This window comes from Misgurnus anguillicaudatus, chromosome 15 (assembly GCF_027580225.2).
Source record: "Misgurnus anguillicaudatus chromosome 15, ASM2758022v2, whole genome shotgun sequence".
Lineage (NCBI taxonomy): Eukaryota > Metazoa > Chordata > Actinopteri > Cypriniformes > Cobitidae > Misgurnus > Misgurnus anguillicaudatus.
Genome location: NC_073351.2, coordinates 11,915,681 through 11,936,414, shown reverse-complemented (window position 1 = coordinate 11,936,414; position 20,734 = coordinate 11,915,681). Strand labels below are relative to the sequence as shown.

At 43.8% G+C, this 20,734-nt stretch overlaps 2 protein-coding genes across 4 annotated transcripts; both read left to right on the top strand.

Moving 5' to 3' along the window:
• Positions 1–765: 765 nt before the first annotated feature.
• On the top strand, positions 766–6,007 carry LOC129419759 (uncharacterized). Its single transcript, XM_055174941.2, has 4 exons — positions 766–923; positions 1,033–1,101; positions 2,425–2,544; positions 2,622–6,007. Exons 1-4 carry the CDS (start codon positions 866–868, stop codon positions 6,005–6,007), a joined length of 3,633 nt encoding a protein of 1,210 aa, XP_055030916.2. The 5' UTR covers positions 766–865.
• A 5,797-nt stretch (positions 6,008–11,804) lies between these two features.
• Positions 11,805–15,684, top strand: LOC129419737 (uncharacterized). Of its 3 annotated transcripts, XM_073853396.1 has the most exons (5): positions 11,806–11,949; positions 12,286–12,354; positions 13,053–13,172; positions 13,248–15,346; positions 15,476–15,684. In XM_073853396.1, the coding sequence occupies exons 1-5, from the start codon at positions 11,889–11,891 to the stop codon at positions 15,479–15,481; spliced, it is 2,355 nt and encodes a 784-aa protein (XP_073709497.1). In that variant the 5' UTR covers positions 11,806–11,888; the 3' UTR covers positions 15,482–15,684. The 3 variants fall into 3 exon arrangements, with proteins under 3 accessions (XP_055030879.2, XP_073709497.1, XP_055030878.2); XM_055174904.2 differs by having other exon boundaries at positions 11,805–11,949; positions 12,286–12,348; positions 13,248–15,684; XM_055174903.2 differs by having other exon boundaries at positions 13,248–15,684.
• The last annotated feature ends 5,050 nt before the right edge of the window (positions 15,685–20,734 follow it).

Genomic DNA, 20,734 nt, shown 5'->3' with positions numbered 1-20,734 from the left:
AGTGCACAAAATAAAAACATATAATTAAGGACATTTTTAGGTCAATTACAAGATTATAAAAAATTGTAACTGAGAGTTGAAGTGATTTAAAAGTAGATTTAACATAGTAGCAAATGTATATGTATAACCCCCCCAATGTTCAAACCAAATCAACGCCCTTGGTTAAAACAAACGGGCATTTGGCCAGTGTGTAGACAATTAGCAGCACACCAGTCTTCAACAAGATATTGGAAATGTAATTTAAGTCTGCAGGGCAAAATATGCAAATAGGTTTAATATGTTTAATACACCTTTTATTTGTATATCAGAACAAAAATCCATTATCAGGCTAAATGAAAGCAAGTTTTCACCAGTACAGTAGACGGCGCAATGTCGTATTCAGTTGCTATTCTGTCTTGATTCTCAAAGTAGTAGAATAAAACATAATCATAATAATAATTTATTTGAAATTTATTTTGTTTGCTTATTTTGCCCTAGTGGTCCACTGTGATGTTTTCACCCAGTAACTGAATCATTCAAGTTAAAGCATATTCCCCTACTGCGGTGAGAAACTCAGATATCCTTAACAATCTTAAGTGAGATTTTGTGAGAAATATTGGTCCAACCAGCAAATATTTATTTTAAACTTTATTTTTAAAGTTTTAGAAAGAAGCCAAGTTCTTTATATATAATAAGGTTCAGATCTCTGTAGGAAGGCTTGTCTAAGAACTGGATTTGACAAATGTGCACTAATTGAATTGAAATTCTGCCACTAATTTGCTCACTAACAAGAAGCCCAGGTGCTGAACATTAAGATATCTTTTAAAAACTCTGGTTAAGGCAGGCCTCTGTGAGCAGATTGATGATTTGAGTTGAAACAGCCACAATGGATGGCTTTAAGCTTGTGTTTTGGTTGTTGTGGTGTCACCAGTTTTTACTCAAAGGTAAAGTTTTTGCTGTGCTTTGCTCATGTTTATGCGGTGATGTAGTTTTTAACACATTTCAACTTTGATGTATAATTTTGTGGAAATGTTTCTTTAATCTTTTGTTTAGGGCAAACTTCTCCTGTAAGAGATAAAGCTTACCAGATTGATGTTAAGCAAGACCTTCTGGGGAGTCAAGGTTTGTGTGTCTTGAGGATAAGTATCACCCAGGCCAAACTTTGCAAAATAAGGTTTCCAGTTCTGTCTGTGTGCACTATTGTTCTTGTTTACTGCTTGTAAGTCGCTAGGTGCACTTGAGTCATAAATTTTTATTGTTCAAGTTTTTTTGCTGCTGTACTGTAAAATTCAAATCAACTTTTTGGTTAACTTACCAAATTAAGTTAAACTATTTCAATGTATTTTGTAAGGTCTCAACTTATCAAATCAAAGCTTAAAATAGTAGTGTGAATTGTCACCAACCCTGTTCTGGGAGATCTACCCTCCTGCATACTTTAGATCCAACCCTGCTTCAGCACACCTGCCTCCAATTTTTGGGTAGCGGTGAAAAGCTTGATTGGCAGGTTCAGGTGTGTTTGATTGGGGTTGGAGGTGAACTCTGTGGGAAAGTAGATCTCCAGGAACAGGGTTGGCGCCCACTGGTGTAGATGTTGCTAAAACAATGGCCATAGTGTGATGTGAGTTGTAATACAGGGCTCGCAAACCTTGTTTGTGGATGGTCTGAAGTAATTTAACTGTTAGTTATGGCATTTAAGGCCACAGTGTGGATTGACAGAAGCCACAGCAGTGCAAGACTCTATAACATCAACATGCAGCATATGTGTATGACAAACGATTGTGTGTACTCTCGCCATCCTTTGTCATTGGCCAATTGTTTTGCGTATAGTGCCACATGAAATCAAGCACACCTACGGTTTCTATGCCAGTGAAATCTGAAAGCTGTGGTTAACCCATAAATGACAATATTGACAACCCTATAAACTTGCACTATAAATATTTTCTGAATTGAGTCAGTTTATCTTTGCATATTTTAGTCTGACATGTTTTACTCATGGTACATACAGTATGCATGCGTTGTTGCTACTGTTATAGGACTGTCTTTGCTGTGGTAGTGTAATTGTTTTAATCACTGGTGTTCATTGTCATGTAAGGTGCTCATGGTTTTATTTCAATAAATTTTATGTTTGATTCTTTACTTTGAGTTGCCTTGCAAGGTGATCTCTTTATCAGTGGTGAATTTCACAATATGTAAAGTTATAAGTTTAGCTCAAAAGATTTTCACTGTTGATTTAAATGTTTTAAAACAAAACAGTTTTACTAATATTGCAAATTGGTTTTGTTTACGGAAAACAAGTTCAGTGAATGGAAAAACTGATTGAACTGCATCATTAGTACATTTAATTTTTAAAGTGATTGTTTGACAGAGCAAAAGTAAAATTTAGGGCAAGGCATTACGTTTTACTGAAATAAACTTGTCTGGGCTTACTGTGTGTGTCTTATACAGGTAACCAAATGCCCATTCCTGATCAAGTGAACAACCAAAATACAAGACCAGTGATCGCAAAGTGCAACATGGCTATTCTGCTGTCTATAAAGAATGCATCAGGGCTAGTTATCCAAAAAGGTATTCTTTAAGTCGATGTGTAATGATAAATTCAATTTGAAGCTTTTACAGACAACAAATGATTCTTTTTTTTATAGGTATTGAAGGGTCAGTGTTGGCAGGCAACCCTGGCCATCACGACCCTCAGCCCCAGCCGGAGGGTCCCAGCCCTGGCCAGCCCCAGCCGGAGGGTCCCAGCCCTGGCCAGCCCCAGCCAGGGGTTCCCAGCCCTGGCCAGCCCCAGCCGGGGGTTCCCAGCCCTGGCCTGCCAGAGTCCTATACTCGTCCCCAGCCAGAGGGTCCCAACCCTGGCCACCCGGAGTCCTATACTCGTCCCCAGCCGGAGGGTCCCAGCCCTGGTCACCCAGAGTCCTATACTCGTCCCCAGCCGGAAGGTCCCAGCCCTGGTCACCCAGAGTCCTTTACTCGTCCCCAGCCGGAAGGTCCCAGCCCTGGCCACCCAGAGTCCTATACACGTCCCCACCCGGAGGGTCCCAGCCCTGGCCACCCGGAGTCCTATACTCGTCCCCAGCCAGAGCCAAAGCCGGGTAGTCCTAGCCCTGGTCACCCAGAGTCCTATACTCGTCCCCAGCCGGAAGGTCCCAGCCCTGGCCACCCAGAGTCCTATACTCGTCCCCAACCGGAGGGTCCCAGCCCTGGCCACCCAGAGTCCTATACTCGTCCCCATCCGGAGGGTCCCAGCCCTGGCCACCCGGAGTCCTATACACGTCCCCACCCGGAGGGTCCCAGCCCTGGCCACCCAGAGCCAAAGCCGGGTAGTCCCAGCCCTGGTCACCCAGAGTCCTTTACTCGTCCCCAGCCGGAAGGTCCCAGTCCTGGCAACCCAGAGTCCTTTACTCGTCCCCATCCGGAGGGTCCCAGCCCTGGCCACCCGGAGTCCTATACTCGTCCCCAGCCAGAGCCAAAGCCGGGTAGTCCTAGCCCTGGTCACCCAGAGTCCTATACTCGTCCCCAACCGGAGGGTCCCAGCCCTGGCCACCCAGAGTCCTTTACTCGTCCCCATCCGCAGGGTCCCAGTCCTGGCCACCCAGAGTCCTTTACTCGTCCCCAGCCGGAGGGTCCCAGCCCTGGCCACCCAGAGCCAAAGCCGGAAGGTCCCAGTCCTGGCCACCCAGAGTCCTTTACTCGTCCCCAGCCGGAAGGTCCCAGTCCTGGCCACCCAGAGTCCTTTACTCGTCCCCAGCCGGAAGGTCCCAGTCCTGGCCACCCAGAGTCCTTTACTCGTCCCCAGCCGGAAGGTCCCAGTCCTGGCCACCCAGAGTCCTTTACTCGTCCCCAGCCGGAAGGTCCCAGCCCTGGCCACCCAGAGCCAAAGCCGGAAGGTCCCAGCCCTGGCCACCCAGAGTCCTTTACTCGTCCCCAGCCGGAAGGTCCCAGTCCTGGCCACCCAGAGTCCTTTACTCGTCCCCAGCCGGAAGGTCCCAGTCCTGGCCACCCAGAGTCCTTTACTCGTCCCCAGCCGGAAGGTCCCAGCCCTGGCCACCCAGAGCCAAAGCCGGAAGGTCCCAGTCCTGGCCACCCAGAGTCCTTTACTCGTCCCCAGCCGGAAGGTCCCAGTCCTGGCCACCCAGAGTCCTTTACTCGTCCCCAGCCGGAAGGTCCCAGTCCTGGCCACCCAGAGTCCTTTACTCGTCCCCAGCCGGAAGGTCCCAGTCCTGGCCACCCAGAGTCCTTTACTCGTCCCCAGCCGGAAGGTCCCAGTCCTGGCCACCCAGAGTCCTTTACTCGTCCCCAGCCGGAAGGTCCCAGTCCTGGCCACCCAGAGTCCTTTACTCGTCCCCAGCCGGAAGGTCCCAGTCCTGGCCACCCAGAGTCCTTTACTCGTCCCCAGCCGGAAGGTCCCAGTCCTGGCCACCCAGAGTCCTTTACTCGTCCCCAGCCGGAAGGTCCCAGTCCTGGCCACCCAGAGTCCTTTACTCGTCCCCAGCCGGAAGGTCCCAGTCCTGGCCACCCAGAGTCCTTTACTCGTCCCCAGCCGGAAGGTCCCAGCCCTGGCCACCCAGAGTCCTATACTCTTCCCCACCCGGAGGGTCCCAGCCCTGGCCACCCAGAGCCAAAGCCGGGTAGTCCCAGCCCTGGTCACCCAGAGTCCTTTACTCGTCCCCAGCCGGAAGGTCCCAGTCCTGGCCACCCAGAGTCCTTTACTCGTCCCCAGCCGGAAGGTCCCAGTCCTGGCCACCCAGAGTCCTTTACTCGTCCCCAGCCGGAAGGTCCCAGTCCTGGCCACCCAGAGTCCTTTACTCGTCCCCAGCCGGAAGGTCCCAGTCCTGGCCACCCAGAGTCCTTTACTCGTCCCCAGCCGGAAGGTCCCAGTCCTGGCCACCCAGAGTCCTTTACTCGTCCCCAGCCGGAAGGTCCCAGTCCTGGCCACCCAGAGTCCTTTACTCGTCCCCAGCCGGAAGGTCCCAGCCCTGGCCACCCAGAGTCCTATACTCTTCCCCACCCGGAGGGTCCCAGCCCTGGCCACCCAGAGCCAAAGCCGGGTAGTCCCAGCCCTGGTCACCCAGAGTCCTTTACTCGTCCCCAGCCGGAAGGTCCCAGCCCTGGTCACCCAGAGTCCTTTACTCGTCCCCAGCCGGAAGGTCCCAGCCCTGGCCACCCAGAGTCCTTTACTCGTCCCCAGCCGGGTAGTCCCAGCCCTGGCCACCCAGAGTCCTTTACTCGTCCCCAGCCGGAAGGTCCCAGCCCTGGCCACCCAGAGTCCTTTACTCGTCCCCAGCCGGAAGGTCCCAGCCCTGGTCACCCAGAGTCCTTTACTCGTCCCCAGCCGGGTAGTCCCAGCCCTGGCCACCCAGAGTCCTTTACTCGTCCCCAGCCGGAAGGTCCCAGCCCTGGCCACCCAGAGTCCTTTACTCGTCCCCAGCCGGAAGGTCCCAGCCCTGGCCACCCAGAGTCCTTTACTCGTCCCCAGCCGGAAGGTCCCAGCCCTGGCCACCCAGAGTCCTTTTCTCGTCCCCAGCCGGAAGGTCCCAGTCCTGGCCACCCAGAGTCCTTTACTCGTCCCCAGCCAGAGGGTCCCAGCCCTGGCCACCCAGAGCCAAAGCCGGAAGGTCCCAGCCCTGGCCACCCAGAGTCCTATACACGTCCCCACCCGGAGGGTCCCAGCCCTGGCCACCCCAAACCCCTGACGGAGGGTCCCAGTCCTGGCCACGCAGAGCCTCATCCCCAGCCGGAGGGACCCAAACCTGGCCCTCCAGAGCCTCATTCCCAGCCGGAGGGGCCCAAACCTGGCCATTCTGAGCCCCATCCCCAGCCAGAGGGGCCCAAACCTGGCCACTCTGAGCCTTATCCGCGTCCTCATCCGGAAGGGCCCAAACCTGGCCAGCCTGAGCCTCATCCCAGCTCACACAATTCCAACCATGAGCCTAAAGATCATGATTCCAAGCAGCGGCCTGTTGTCACCTGCTTATTATCACCACAATGTGCTTTTGCTGTTAAGTCACTTCTTGAATCTATTCACTAAATCTGCTGTTTTTATACCCATGTGGCTTTTACAGTTTACCCAAATAAAAACCAGTTTTCTCTGGATTGTTATACAATATTTTTTTTGTTGCCTGACGGTACTACATTACTTTTGCTTGCATTTGCTGGGGTCATCACTAAATTGATTTTACAGCTTTGTTCCTGTAGTGTGTGTGGAGTGCCGCTATGTGATCATGACAGCACACCGCACATCAATGGTTCCCTTCACAAAAACAAGTCTCAATGGTCACATTAACATCACATAATGTGGCATTTGAAAAAATTTAAAACACGTGCTTTTCTGACCGTTAATTTTGTCTTCACGGTTACTACAAACTTGTCTGCATCTTTTAAACAAGCTAATGGTAAACAAATTTGTTTAGAGTGTCAGTTTATGACTAGGTTTTCATTGCCATTAAAGTGCAATTACTGAACACAAAGGAGCTTGATAAAATGCTTGTCATATGGACCTTTTTTTTTCAAATCAACTCTACATTTATAATATATAATGTTCCTTTAAAAACATACTGTATTTAAGTATGTTATTTTGAAAGGAAATAAAGTACAATCCTATTATTTGTATTTTCTACACTTTAGTGTAGAAAAAGTGTGGTCCCAAAATAATATTCCAAAGAGCAGTGGCATGGTAATGAAACAGTGGCTTTCTTTAGTCACAAGATGTGACTAAAATATGGCAGGTGATGGGCATAAAGGAGCAATTAATTATTTTTTATTCCAACCTCTTTGAATCAACCCACTTGTCCAAGTGCAATCCATTATGACCCCTCAACTCCATATGCCTTTCTGTTCCTTATGGGAGCTTCAGCTTGACCGTAAGACTCAGGACTGGCACCTTGATACATTTATGCCTGTAAAACTAAATGCATATATGAATAAAAAAATTAATGCACAAATTGTACTGGATTATTCTTGTGTCAGGTCACATCTTCAAGGCCCAGTAATGAGAGCCGTACGTCCTGCCGCACCTGCGACTCTGTCCCAATCACAAGTGATAAATGAGACTGACGCCAAGGGACGCATGGCAGTCATTGTCGTCAAAACTAAAATGCAAGAAGGGAAAAAACAATGTCTTTTCAAAGCAAGTTTTCCCTCTTGTCTTATGGTGCAGGAATGAAGGGGCCGGTCGATCACTCCAGGTAGTGTTTGTGGAAGCTCAAGGCGACATAATTGGCTTCTTACTTGGTGTCCGTCTATAGTACTATTCGGACGGGATTAGTTTTACATAGGGAGGTGGGGTAAAGCAAGTTTTTATCAGAGGTTCTCTGTGATTTTAGTCCAGTCCGAATGCTCCATGTCAGTAATCATTACGGACAATGTCAGTAAAGATTACGGCGTCTTTTACCTTCTGTAAAAAGGTCCGGAGAAATTACCTCAGGTAATACTAATCCAGTGTGAATCGACCAGCTGTAAATATACACGTAAATCACGTAATTTCCTTTTAATTTGCGGGTTTCTTTTAAATATAAAAGCGCTTAAAGAGGCATTTACTTGCGTTCTAGACGGAGAAACAAGTCAGTGGCAGGTCAGTTTCTGAATAAATCACGACACAAACTTAAAAAAAAGTCAAATTCACTTCTCAGATGCGCGGAACTGTTTACGAAACTGACGTTCTCCCCAAACTGAAATTTAACACAGTGTTTCGCGTTTTCTTTGTCTGTGTCATGTTGTTTGCACATCTGATATCTGGAAGCAATGTAAAGTGCACGTGAAGACGAGAGGTGACGCGCTGCGCCAACGAGTTACCCCTCCCACTTCTGAATGTTTTACAGAGATTTCTAATCCCGTCCGAATTGACCATTTATATTACCCGACGTCCTGTGGTAAAATTACATTACGCCATCTTCCCCTGTAAAACTAATCCCGTCCGAATAGGGCTTATGTTTGTCTTGGAGGTTTTCCCTGTAGACTGAAATATGGATGTAGTATTTGTGACATCACCCGGTTTGTGTAGAGCTTTTATGAACCCAATATTTGGTTGAGCCTTTGGTCGTCATCTTGGCAGCATGTCACTGCACATTTCTTGCAAATAACTGAAAATGCCAACCGGGACTTAACCTAGGATTGTCATAAAGAGGAAAAATTTACACAATTGTTTTCTAGTATGTGGCAGCCTTAAGCCCGGAATACACTGCACGATTTTTGTCCTCTTAAAAGATCATTACCTTATCACAATGTGCGACATGTATCGTTTAAGCTCGGGTACGAAAGGCATGTAGACTGTACGATGATGACGGCCGTCTTTGAACCTCTCTCATTGTACGACATAGGACCACAGAAATCCACAGTTTCATGATGGCAGTCTTCTGTCTGGGACAGCCAATAATCGTGCAGTGTATCCCAGGCTTTAGTTACTGAGATCACCAGACCACTCTTTGTGCAAGCCATTATTTTTTTTTAATTCTTTGTTTAGCTTTTCTCTATGTAGAATCTTGAACTTGATCTATGTTGGGTCTATTTCTTTGTTTTGTCACTGTGTAGCTACTAATGTCATGATGAGCGTGCCCTAAAACATGGTAGCCACGAGCCAGAATGCCAGAAAGCCTATCTGTACACATATGCAGGTCACAGAACCTACCCAGTCTCACGTAGATGCGTATAAATAGCACGAAGTGTAAACATCGTGCAATACATACGCCAAATTCCACTTTGGCGTGCATATGATACGCCAGTCCTTCCCATTCACTTAAATGGTGCATGTTTTTGTCATTTTATTTATTGGTTTCTCAATTTTTTTCTGTTTTTTAAACTATTTTAGCTTGGGTTTAGGGTTAGATTTTAGATTTGCTTAATGAGGTTATTTAATTTACAGGTTTCTCCATGTTTTTGTCCATATTTAAGTCATAGTTGCTTGGAGTTGGGGTTAGAGTTGGGGTTTGGGTTAGGATGTCAAAAAGTTGTTCTAACCCTAAACCCAAGCAAAAATGGTAAAAAAAATAGCAAAGAAATTGAGAAACCAATAAATAAAACGACAAAATGAGATGCACCGTTTAAGTGAATGGGAAGGACCGGCGTATCATATGCACGCCAAAGTGGAATTTGGCATATATATATATTGCACGATTTTTACACTTCGTGCTATTTATACGCAACTCCGTGAGACTGGGCTGCACAGAACTCCTTCCCACCTGTGGGAAAGCAGCCATCCTCTTGGGCAGTGGAAATCTCTTTGCTTGATATAAAAATAAAAAAATAAGGGACAAAGGGGGCAACTTCCACAGCACTGCCCCACTGCAGGCCCCAACTGAGGGAATTGTCCGTCCACTTTAAAGCCTGATGAGAGTGCACAATCTGAAGCCTATTTTGGTCCAATGATGAATAAAAAATGTACTTCAAATTTACGTTAATTGCACACCTAAATATCAAACCACTGTATATGTAACAGCCATGTCCTTGTCTATTTTTTCCATTCCTTACTCCCTTTACCCAAACCTCCTCTCCTACCTCTTTCCCTTAAGCAAAGGGAAAATAGCTTTATAGAAGAGCTGGATTAGTGTCTATGTTGATTAGTATATACCCTGCTAAAAAAACAGCATCAAACCAGCATGGACCAGCATGGGAATTATGCTTGTCTATGCTGGTTTGATGCTGGTTTAGCTGGTGGTCACAACACAATATATGCTGGTCTTGCTGGTATGACAAGCATGGGATGCTGGTGCTAGTGCTGGTTTAGCTGGTGCTGATGCTGGTTTGGTGCTGGTTTAGCTGGTGTTCAGTAGTAAGAAATCACTCAGATTAAACATGTTGAGTAATTATCTGTTACATTAACACATTTAAATTGGTCAATAAAAAACATGTCCCTTTTTCCAGCGTCAAATTTGCGTAACAATGCCATCCACTGATTGCTGGAAATATCACTAAGGCTAGTCGTATGGCTGGTGCACTCAGTACTCTAAATATAAAGACATAATATATAAATACAAAGTAACTTAAATACGAAGTAATTCAAGTCTGCAGGGCAAGTTATGCATATACAGTTAATATGTTTAATAGAACTTTTATCTGCATAATTTCAGAACAACAATCCATCATCAGGCTACATGATAAGCACGTTTTAACTAGTATAGACAGTAGTTGGCGCAATATTATGGTTCAGTTGCTATTCTGGGTTGTGTTTCCCGAACATCGATGTAAGTCGCTTCTGAACGACCATAGTACAATGCATAGTTGGAGAACCGAACTACCTAGTTAAGGTAGTTCCCGAAAACAAAGTAACTTTGTCGCACATTCGTCGTTTGAACCATGTTTGTTCAATAACATAGTTGATGATGTCACGTGGAAGGTGGAGTACTAATCTGTTTAAATCGATTTAATGTCCGATTATTGCTGTAAATAACGTACATTGCATCTGAAGAGTGATTTTGTTATTGTGATTTAGTTCTTTGTTGTTTTATTTCAGAATATTTAATTTTTGTGTAAGTTCCCTCTAAAGTCACTTCTACAAATACAGAGCTTTTATTCTGTTTACAAGCTTAAAATAAACCTAAAATAAAATTTGTATAAATTTAGAATGATGGATATAATATGCACTAGATGTTTTTTTGCGTATATTGTTCAAAAGCATGATCAACGTAAGTCTACATATTATAATAATAAGAAACTATGCTTCTAACCACATGTGAAGAGCTGTCGTTTAAATGCAGCTTGCAAATGTTCGTTTGAACTTTGGTTTGAGGATATCATTGAACTTTGTCAGCTTTTGGGAAACTCACCCCTGTCTGATTCTCTGAGTAGAATAAAACATTTAAATAATAACATATAGGCAAATATTTTTCTTGTTTACTATATTTGGACTGATTTTTTAGATGTTTGATTGGATTTAGTGGGCCACTGTGATGAATTCACAGAGTCACTGAACCATAGAAAGTTTAAGTTTAGTTTTTAATTTAAGACTTATTTTAACTTATTTGTAGGTTTAATTAAACCTATAAATAACCAAACCTTGTGAGATGTAGTGGAAACTTTTAATTGTAAGTTAATAAATAGATTTTATTTGGTAGTAAAAATGAAAAGTGTTCCACATTTCATCCCTGCTGAAAAAAAAACAGCATACCAGCAAGACCAGCATATGCTGTGCTTTGGTGCTGGTCTGCTAGTGAACACCAGCCAAACCAGCACCAGCATTAGCACCAGCTAAACCAGCATTAGCACCAGCATCCCATGCTGGTCATACCAGCAAGACCAGCATATGTTGTGTTTTGGTGCTGGTATGCTGGTGACCACCAGCTAAACCAGCATAATTCCCATGCTGGTCCATGCTGGTTTAATGCTGTTTTTTCAGCAGGGATTAGTGCAAACATTATGTTTTTTGTAAAACATTTGCAACTGCCTTTATAACATTAACAACATTAAGTGCAAAGAATTCTGCTTCTAAAAGTTTCAGATAAGTGTAGATAATTATCTTCAAATGTTCATTATTTATTCATTTGTTTATGTGTTCATTTTATTTAAAGAAAACTTAAAAATTTGAAGTAGCAAAAATAAAAACAAATAAGTTTTAGTGCAAATTGCTGCCACTTGCAGGATTGACATTTTAACACTTGCTAAGTCTGTCCCATTGGGTAAATAATTTTTACATAGACGCTTGGGATCTTCACGCCCACAAAAACATTTGGGCAAAATACAGGAAATACGTCATGTAAGTATTCAAGTGGTCAAGTGCAAAGACCGCAAGTGTGATTATTTGGACGCAGCCAAAGAACTGGATTTGACAAACGTGTGCTAATTGAATTGAAATCCTTCTGCCACTAATTTCCCCACTAACAAGAAGCCCAGGTGCTGAACATTAAGATCACTTTTATAAACCCTGGTTAAGGCAGGACTCTGTGAGCAGAATTAGTTTGATGTTTTGAGTTGAAACAGTCATGATGGATGGTTTCAAACTTGTGTTTTGTGTGTTGTTGTGTCACAACGTTTTACTCAAAGGTAACGTTACTGCCATGCTTGTAAAATGTTTTTGCACTTAAACTATTCAATTTGGATTTGCTAGAAGTCATTGCTAGTGATACATTGCTGTAACTTATTAAAATTAGAATTAGCTTTACTTCAACTTTATAATTAATGTAAATATGTATATAATTTATATAAAATAAGTGCTAAAGTTTTTGTGTGTGGTGTGGTCAAAAAAGGTATGGGCCCAGCCAGCTGGGTTGTTTTAAATTTTCTGGATTCATGTCATTTGAAAATAACCCAGCATTTTTAATGGTGAATTGAATATGATGCCTAAATTAATGGGAATATTTCTTTTATCTCCTTGTTTAGGGCAAACATCTCCTGTGATACAAGCGGCCCTAGATGCTGATGATACGCAAGTGCCTTTGGAGGGTAAAGGTGTGTGTGTGTGTGTCTGTTTTGAGGCTAAATCACCCTGGGTAAACTTGGCAAGATACCGTTTCGTGTGTGCTGATTTTGTTTGCCTAAATAACTTGGCGCACTTAAACCTGTGGATGATGTTCTGAAGTAGTATAAGTGTTTATATGATGTAAGGCTACAGTGTGACTTAAAAGATGACACAACAGTGTGCCATGCTAGAATTTACTACATCCACGTGCATCATTTTACAATACAATGCAAAAGTCTATCATTGTGCTGCTTTAGTGCATGATTTGTGTAATTCCTCTCATCTAGTAACAGTTAAGTTAATTTGTCTTGGCATTTTAATTTGTTGATCGACCTGTTTTACCCAATGTGCATGGCAGCATGCATACATTGTTGATACTGTGGTGACTTTTCTTACTGTCGTACTGTGTTTATTACTGGTATTCATTATCTGTGACCGAACTTCTCTTTCTATGTCATTGTTTTTCTGGTCACCGCTATTTGTTAAATCTTGTTTGATTTATTACTTGAAGTTAATTTTGCAAGATGGTCTCTCTTTATGAGGGTGCAAAGTTCATTTTATATTTAAAGATCTACAAATGAGCAGAAGTGATTTCTCTAAAAAGGCAGAAGAAACATTAAGGGCAAAGAGTTGAGAAATGTAAGTTATATGAACTTGTCTGAGCGTACAATGTGTGTGTCTTGTCCAGGTAATCAACTGCCTTTTCCTTACCAAGTGAACAACAACAATCCAAGACCAGTGGTAGCTGAGTGCAACATGGCTGTTCTCTTGTCTTTAAAGAATGCTTCTGGGCTAGTTTTTCAAGAAGGTATTTAAACAGATTGGCTCATGGTTTAAGTGAAAATACATTTTTCAGACAACTGAGACTTTATCATTGTTATAGGTATTGAAGAGGCAGTGTTGCCAGGCCACCCCACGCCCCAGCCTGAGAAGTCCAGCTATGGCCACACTGAGCCACATCAGGAGGAATCCAGCTATTTCCACCATGAGCCCCAGCCTGAGAACCCCAGCTCCAGCAAGCCCCAGCCAAAGGAGCCCAGTTCTGGCCACCTTGAGCCTCATCAGGAGAAGCCAATCTCCGGCCACCCCGACCCCCAGCCTGAGGAGCCCGGCTCCGGCCACCCCGACCCCCAGCCTGCAGAACCTGGCTCTGGCCACCTTGAGTCTCACCCTGAGAAGCCCATCTCTGGACACCTTGAACCTCATCAGGAGGATTCGAGCTCTTTTTACCATGAGCCCCAGCCTGAGGAGCCCAGCTCTGGCTACAACGAGACCCAGCCTGAGAAGCCCAGCTCTGCCCTCCTTGAGCCTCATCAGAAGGATTCCAGCTCAGGACACTTTGAGCCCCAGTCTGAGAAGCCCAGTTCTGGCCACAACACCCAGCATGAGAAGCCCAGCACCGACAAAACAGAGCCACAGCCTAAGGAGCCCAGCTCCAGCCACCCAGAGCCCCAGCCTGAGAAGCCCAACTATGGCCTCCCTGAGGATTCCAGCTCTACCCACATTGAGCCTCATCAGGAGAATTCTAGCTCTGGACACATCGAGCCCCAGTCTGAGAAGCCCAGCTCCATCCACCCTGAGCCACATCAGACGGAGCTCAGCTCTGGCAACCCTGAGCCCCAGCCTGAGAAGCCTGGCTATGGCCTCCCGGAGCCCCAGCCTGAGGAGCCTGGCTCCAGCCACCTTAAGCCTCATCAGGAGGATTCCAGCTCTGAACACAACGACACCCAGCATGAGAAGTCCAGCACCGATAAAACGGAGCCACAGCTTAAGGAGTCCAGCTCTGGCCACAATGACACCCAGCCTGAGGAGTCCAGCTCTGAACACAACGACACCCAGCATGAGAAGTCCAGCACCGACAAAACAGAGCCACAGCTTAAGGAGTCCAGCTCTGGCCACAATGACACCCAGCCTGAGGAGTCCAGCTCTGGCCACAACGACACCCAGCCTGAGGAGTCCAGCCCTGGCAACCCTAAGCCCCAGCCTGAGAAGCCTGGCTATGGCCTCCCGGAGCCCCAGCCTGAGGGGCCTGGTTCCAGCCACCTTAAGCCTCATCAGGAGGATTCCAGCTCTGGCCACAACGACACCCAGCCTGAGGAGTCCAGCCCTGGCAACCCTAAGCCCCAGCCTGAGAAGCCTGGCTATGGCCTCCCCGAGCCCCAGCCTGAGGGGCCTGGTTCCAGCCACCTTAAGCCTCATCAGGAGGATTCCAGCTCTGAACACAACGACACCCAGTATGAGAAGTCCAGCACCGATAAAACAGAGCCACAGCTTAAGGAGTCCAGCTCTGGCCACAATGACACCCAGCCTGAGGAGTCCAGCTCTGGCCACAATGACACCCAGCCTGAGGAGTCCAGCTCTGAACACAACGACACCCAGCATGAGAAGTCCAGCACCGACAAAACAGAGCCACAGCTTAAGGAGTCCAGCTCTGGCCACAATGACACCCAGCCTGAGGAGTCCAGCCCTGGCAACCCTAAGCCCCAGCCTGAGAAGCCTGGCTATGGCCTCCCGGAGCCCCAGCCTGAGGGGCCTGGTTCCAGCCACCTTAAGCCTCATCAGGAGGATTCCAGCTCTGGCCACAACGACACCCAGCCTGAGGAGTCCAGCCCTGGCAACCCTAAGCCCCAGCCTGAGAAGCCTGGCTATGGCCTCCCCGAGCCCCAGCCTGAGGGGCCTGGTTCCAGCCACCTTAAGCCTCATCAGGAGGATTCCAGCTCTGAACACAACGACACCCAGTATGAGAAGTCCAGCACCAATAAAACAGAGCCACAGCTTAAGGAGTCCAGCTCTGGCCACAATGACACCCAGCCTGAGGAGTCCAGCTCTGGCCACAATGACACCCAGCCTGAGGAGTCCAGCTCTGGCCACAACGACACCCAGCCTGAGGAGTCCAGCCCTGGCAACCCTAAGCCCCAGCCTGAGAAGCCTGGCTATGGCCTCCCCGAGCCCCAGCCTGAGGAGCCTGGCTCTGGCCACCATATGCCCCCGCCTGAGGAGCCCGGCTCTGGCCACCACGAGCCTCATGAGGTTTCCAGCTCCTTCCACCCTGAACCCCATCTAGAAGAGAGCGGCTACAAGAAGCCTGAGGAGTCCATCTCCGAGCCCCATTCGTAGCTGGAGGAGCCCAACTCTGGCCCCCCTGAGCCTAGTCCCCAGCTGGAAGAGCCCAGCTCTCACCAGCCCAAGCACCAGCCTAAAGAGTACAACTCTAGCCAGCTGCCTTTTATCCCCTGCACGTTTCAACCAAAATTGCCTAATTCTGTTATTTTAGACTCTTGTGGCTTACCGTTGACCCCAATAAACCAGTTTTCTCTGGATTTTCTTGTAATTTATTGTGCTGTCTGAAGGTAATGACAATCAGTGTTCATTCAAGGCTTTAGCTGGTATTTGCTTATTTGAGTTCCTTAAAGGTTCATATTTAACAAAAGTTAACCTGATAGATTAAAGTTGGCACTAAATTAGTTTCTCCTAAATGTATACTTTTTTTCTAATGTCGGAAGTATAAACCTATGGTGAACATTTGATATTTCAACTCAAAATTATTTTGTACTGCAGCAACTTTAAGCTCTTTCTCTACAGCAGCTTTACAAGGAGTTCTGCCATACAATTATTACTATAGTGTATTTATGAAAAGCCTCATAACACATCAAATGAAACAATTTCTGCTTTTGTTGTGGTAATAGGGGAAAGGAAAAACCTAGGGGTGGTTTCCCAGACAGGGTTTAGATTAGTCTAGGACTTGGTTATATTAGGATATTTAAGTTTTTATAAACAAACCTTACACAAAAATGGTGTGCATCTTGACACCAAACAATGGCACTGATACATTTTAGGATCAAACATGCATTTTAGTCTGGGACTAGCATAAGCTCTGTCTGAGAAACTGCCCCCTAGTCCAATTCTTGCTTTGGTAGGTCTGGAGAACTGCTGTGAATCGTGTAGGGATCCCTTCATACTTGATGTGGGTTACTCTAGCTAAAGACCCCTTTGCAGTTCACGTCACAGGTGGTTCCCACTGCGCATGTCGGGGTCAGAAAACTCATTACAGCAGATTGAGTTGCGTAGTATTCGGTATCGTCAAAAATGCCTACTGCGTCGTGGCCTTTGAAAATCGCACCAGGGCCCAGTTTTTCAAAAGTAATCCAGTAGGATTTTGGATAACGGATTGGATCAAATCTTGAAAATGGGTTTTTCAAAAGAAAAAACGGATTACATAATCGGATTAGATCACGTAATCCAATCTTGGCTTTGATCTGGATCAAACCTTTAGTTTGGGTTTTCAGAACTTTTTTGTAGGATTTGGATCACTTTGATCCAAAAAATCTGGATTAAACTGATCCCATCAGAAGGGTGGATTCAGCGTGGATTTCATGCCCAAAATGTAATGAAAACTTTAAAAATGTATCAAATAATAATATATTTGGATCTTGCATTATCTTACAAGATATCCTATTTATTCATAAGGTTTTAATTTTATTTGTTCATTCGTCAGGCTACAGTGATTAGGTAGGCTTTAACATATTCAGCCTTTCAGTAGGCCTACAGCAAAGTAGAAAGAGTTTGGCCTCATAAAATAATACAATTATTATGGAGTATTTGACATTAAGTCTTTTTTTATTCAATACATCTATATTTGACTTGTTATAAATATCCTCAGTGTTTGTGTTGTAGGTCTCAGATGAGCGGACTGCTGGAAGATGGGGTGGTTTTTTTTTTTTTTTTTTTTTTTTTAAATGTGTGTGTTTTCATTTAAAATTAAAATAAACTTATATTGACCCCACACTGGCTATTCTACTTGTTGCTCTTTACATATCTATAGTTCTACATTGTGATTTCCTATCCTGTTGGAGCACTGGTAATCCAGATTTAGTGATCCTGAAAAGTTCCTATCCGGATCAGATTGATCCAATCCGATGTTGCTTTAAAAACTGGCTCAAAAGTAAGATGGATTACGTGATCACGGATCGGAAAAAAAAAGGATTACTAAATCCGGATAAATTTTATCTGGATTAAGCCTTTTGAAAAACCGGGCCCAGGTCTGCCGTTAAGTTTTTTGGGATTCCCCAGAATCTTAAAAACAAAAAATACAACATCTTTATGGACATAAATTTTGACCGATTGGAAGGCGTAAAGAGATGCTTCATCTATAGCTAAGCAAATAAATGTTTTGCTTTAAACAACTGCATCTATTTTTAAATGTTTTTTAAATGCGGCCCCATGGATTTACTGTATATAATGACTCTGTACCTGTGGATATGGTGAGATGTATTTTTAGAGTACCTTATATAAAGCCTAATATATTCTAAAAATGTAATTATACACCATATATTTCTTTATAAAAGTATAGGCTACAATATCAGAACTCAACCCATTATTATTTTTGTTCAATTTATGAATTATTTATAAGTATAAAAAAGACAATAATAGTACTATTTAGTAAAAAAAGATCTATATAAAAATATACTAGGTATGTTATTGTGAGAATTTTACCACTGTTAATCGACGTGTGATCCTAATTTAAAAACGAAAGTAAAATGTTCGTCCGCATGGCAGGCATGGAGCTACAGCTGGCCCACCCAATCAGAAAAAAAACCTACTCTGTATAGTTAGACATGGATACTACTTTATGTGGTGTATTTTATCTATTGCATGTTATGTTAAAAACAGTAAAATTATAAGTAAGCCTGATAACTATTTAAAAACTATTATAAGTTGAATGTTGCGTTACAGTATGGTTCTAATGAGAAAAATATTCCCGAGCAGCTTTCAGCAATGATCATTTTGAGAACTTTTTTTGCAAGCAAGTGGAAAACATATTTTGAATAACAACACGTTATAAATATGTGCTGCGCGCTTTCCTCTCAATAACATAAACACACAACAAATATGACAGCGGGGTAAGAAATAGAAAGAAAGCATCTCTGATCACACAATATCACGAAATTACGTGACTATTTCACGTATGGACCAACGTGACAATGTCACGTTTCGCTGCGTTTGAGCGTGAGCATGTGAGCATGTGAGCGCGCATTTCTGTTTGTGTCACTGTCGCGTGTTGGTTATTTAACTTTTTGTCCTAATTTCTTACCATTGTCGCTTCGGTTTAGGGTTAGATTGACATAAAATGACATCCTTACCTAAACAAACTCTAACCCCAACGTCAGGCGACAATTGGTTAAAGTTTAGAAAATATAAAAGAATAAGTCTTTTATCTTTTTTTTTTAAACCAATACTTAAAGTGGCAAATACTTAAAGTGACATATAACACAAGCACCAAATCTAACCCTAAACCCTGGAAAAAGTTGATTCCATTCCATTCAAAAAGTGAAACTTGTATATTATATGCATTCACTACACACAGATTGACATATTTCAAATGTTTATTTATTTTAATTCTGATGATTATTTATAACTGACAACTAAAGAAATTCCCAAATTAGAAATTTTTCCCAGAAAATTTGAATATTACTTAATTCAATTTCAATTCAATTCAATTTTATTTATATAGCGCTTTTCACAATTTGGTAATTGTATCAAAGCAGCTTTACATAATAGATGCAGTGGAAAGCACAGAAAATCGACAGATAGCACAACATAATAAACGATAGCACAAGCAGTTACATTTGCTACGGCTATAAATCAACATTATAAACAAACGTATTACTAATGTAACGTATAGAAGTTAAGACCAATACAAAGAAAGGATTTTTAGAAATCTTGGCCAAATGAAAAGTATGAACATGAAAAGTATGAGCTTGTACAGCACTCAATACTTTGAAAAGGAGTTGAGGCTCCTTTTGCTTGAATTACTGCAATAATGCGGCGTGCAATGGAGTCGATTAGTCTGTGGGACTGCTCAGGTGTTATGAGAGCCCAGGTTGCTCTGATAGTGGCCTTCAGCTCTTCTGCATTGTTGGGTCTTGCATATTGCATCTTCCTCTTCACAATACCCCATAGATTTCCTATGGAGTTAAGGTCAGGCGAGTTTGCTGGCCAATTAAGAACTGTGTGCAGGTGCCTGGAAAATGAAATCTGCATCTCCATAAAGTTTGTCAGCAGCATGAAGTGCTCTAAAACTTCCTGTTATATGCTGTGTTGACCTTGGACCTCAGAAAACACAATGGACCAATACAAGCAGATTACATGGCACCCCAAACCATCACTGACTGTGGTAACTTTACACTGGACCTCAAGCAACATTGATTGTGTGCCTCTCTTCCTCCAGACTCTGGGACCCGAATTTCCAAAGGAAATGCTAAATTTACTTGCATCAGAGAACATAACTTTGGACCACTCAGCAGCAGGCCAGTTTGGAGTTTTTTTGTGATTATTATGGGCAAAAATCCTTGATCTTGCAACATAGAAATAGGTGAGTAAACAAAGTAGGCTACAGAATAAACATTTGAATTATATCAGTCTGTGTGTACTGAATAAATATAATATACAAGTTTCACTTTTTAAATGGAATTAGTGAACTAAATAAAATGTTTGATGATATTTATATAAAGTATGCAGTCTTGGTCAACACATTTTTATCCGTAAGATCATTGTAGACATATATAAAGTCAAACAGCAGGTGCTTGTTCAGGCTGTGGTGGCATTTTATAGAAATGAAAACTATGCGCTTTATTGCTGTTAAAAAAACAATATTACAAATTCAGTAACTCAAATACAGCAGTTATTGTTTTGTTCGGTATGAACATTTTAGGGTACCTGTTCAGTCAAGCAACTTTGCTAAATTCACCACTGCTTCTTGGGGTTTACAACTCTCTTTCACAGTCAGCGGTCCGACAGCGGACCTCAAGAAGCGCCTGCCGGCTGCCGCTGGTGGTCCGCTGGAAAAACAATGGGCAAATTTCCGTTGAGCCTTATGTTTGCTGGGATATGTACTTATTTTCAGTCAATAAAATTGTATAATTTGATTCGAAGGACCACACGGTTGAATCCTGTATTGTATAGGTTTCACAAGCCAAACTTTAGCTAAAACAATATTTTTTTACTGAGTACTTCCTACAGGGGCCCATGATGAAGAGGGGGCCCAGAGAACCCCCCAATAAAATTGTGGTGCTAAAAAAATATTTGATGTTAAAAATTATTAAAGGGGCCCTTCCACATAAAACCATATTTACTTGTATTTTTTTGATATGTGTTAGGTCCATATGTGTTTGTGTTGTGTCGTGAATGTGAACATGAACTTCTACCTCCTCGGTCAGCTCTAGCCACTGAAAAGAAATAAGCAGAGAATGCAGGTAAATTAGAAAAGCTGATCAGTGTGACGTGGAATTGATCAAGCTCATTACTATTCATGAGCTCTCCAACTTGAGACCGCGCCCACATAATATGTTTAGTTCAGTGAGTTTTAAACAA

Excerpts from the sequence above, each read along its gene's own strand:
- LOC129419759 (XM_055174941.2), top strand. The coding sequence starts at position 866 with ATGGATGGCTTTAAGCTTGTGTTTTGGTTGTTGTGGTGTCACCAGTTT. Across the intron at positions 924-1,032 it reads TCACCAGTTTTTACTCAAAG|GGCAAACTTCTCCTGTAAGA; the intron begins GTAAAGTTTTTG and ends TCTTTTGTTTAG. Across the intron at positions 1,102-2,424 it reads AGACCTTCTGGGGAGTCAAG|GTAACCAAATGCCCATTCCT; the intron begins GTTTGTGTGTCT and ends TGTCTTATACAG.
- LOC129419737 (XM_055174903.2), top strand. The coding sequence starts at position 11,889 with ATGATGGATGGTTTCAAACTTGTGTTTTGTGTGTTGTTGTGTCACAAC. Across the intron at positions 11,950-12,285 it reads TCACAACGTTTTACTCAAAG|GGCAAACATCTCCTGTGATA; the intron begins GTAACGTTACTG and ends CTCCTTGTTTAG. Across the intron at positions 12,355-13,052 it reads AGTGCCTTTGGAGGGTAAAG|GTAATCAACTGCCTTTTCCT; the intron begins GTGTGTGTGTGT and ends TGTCTTGTCCAG.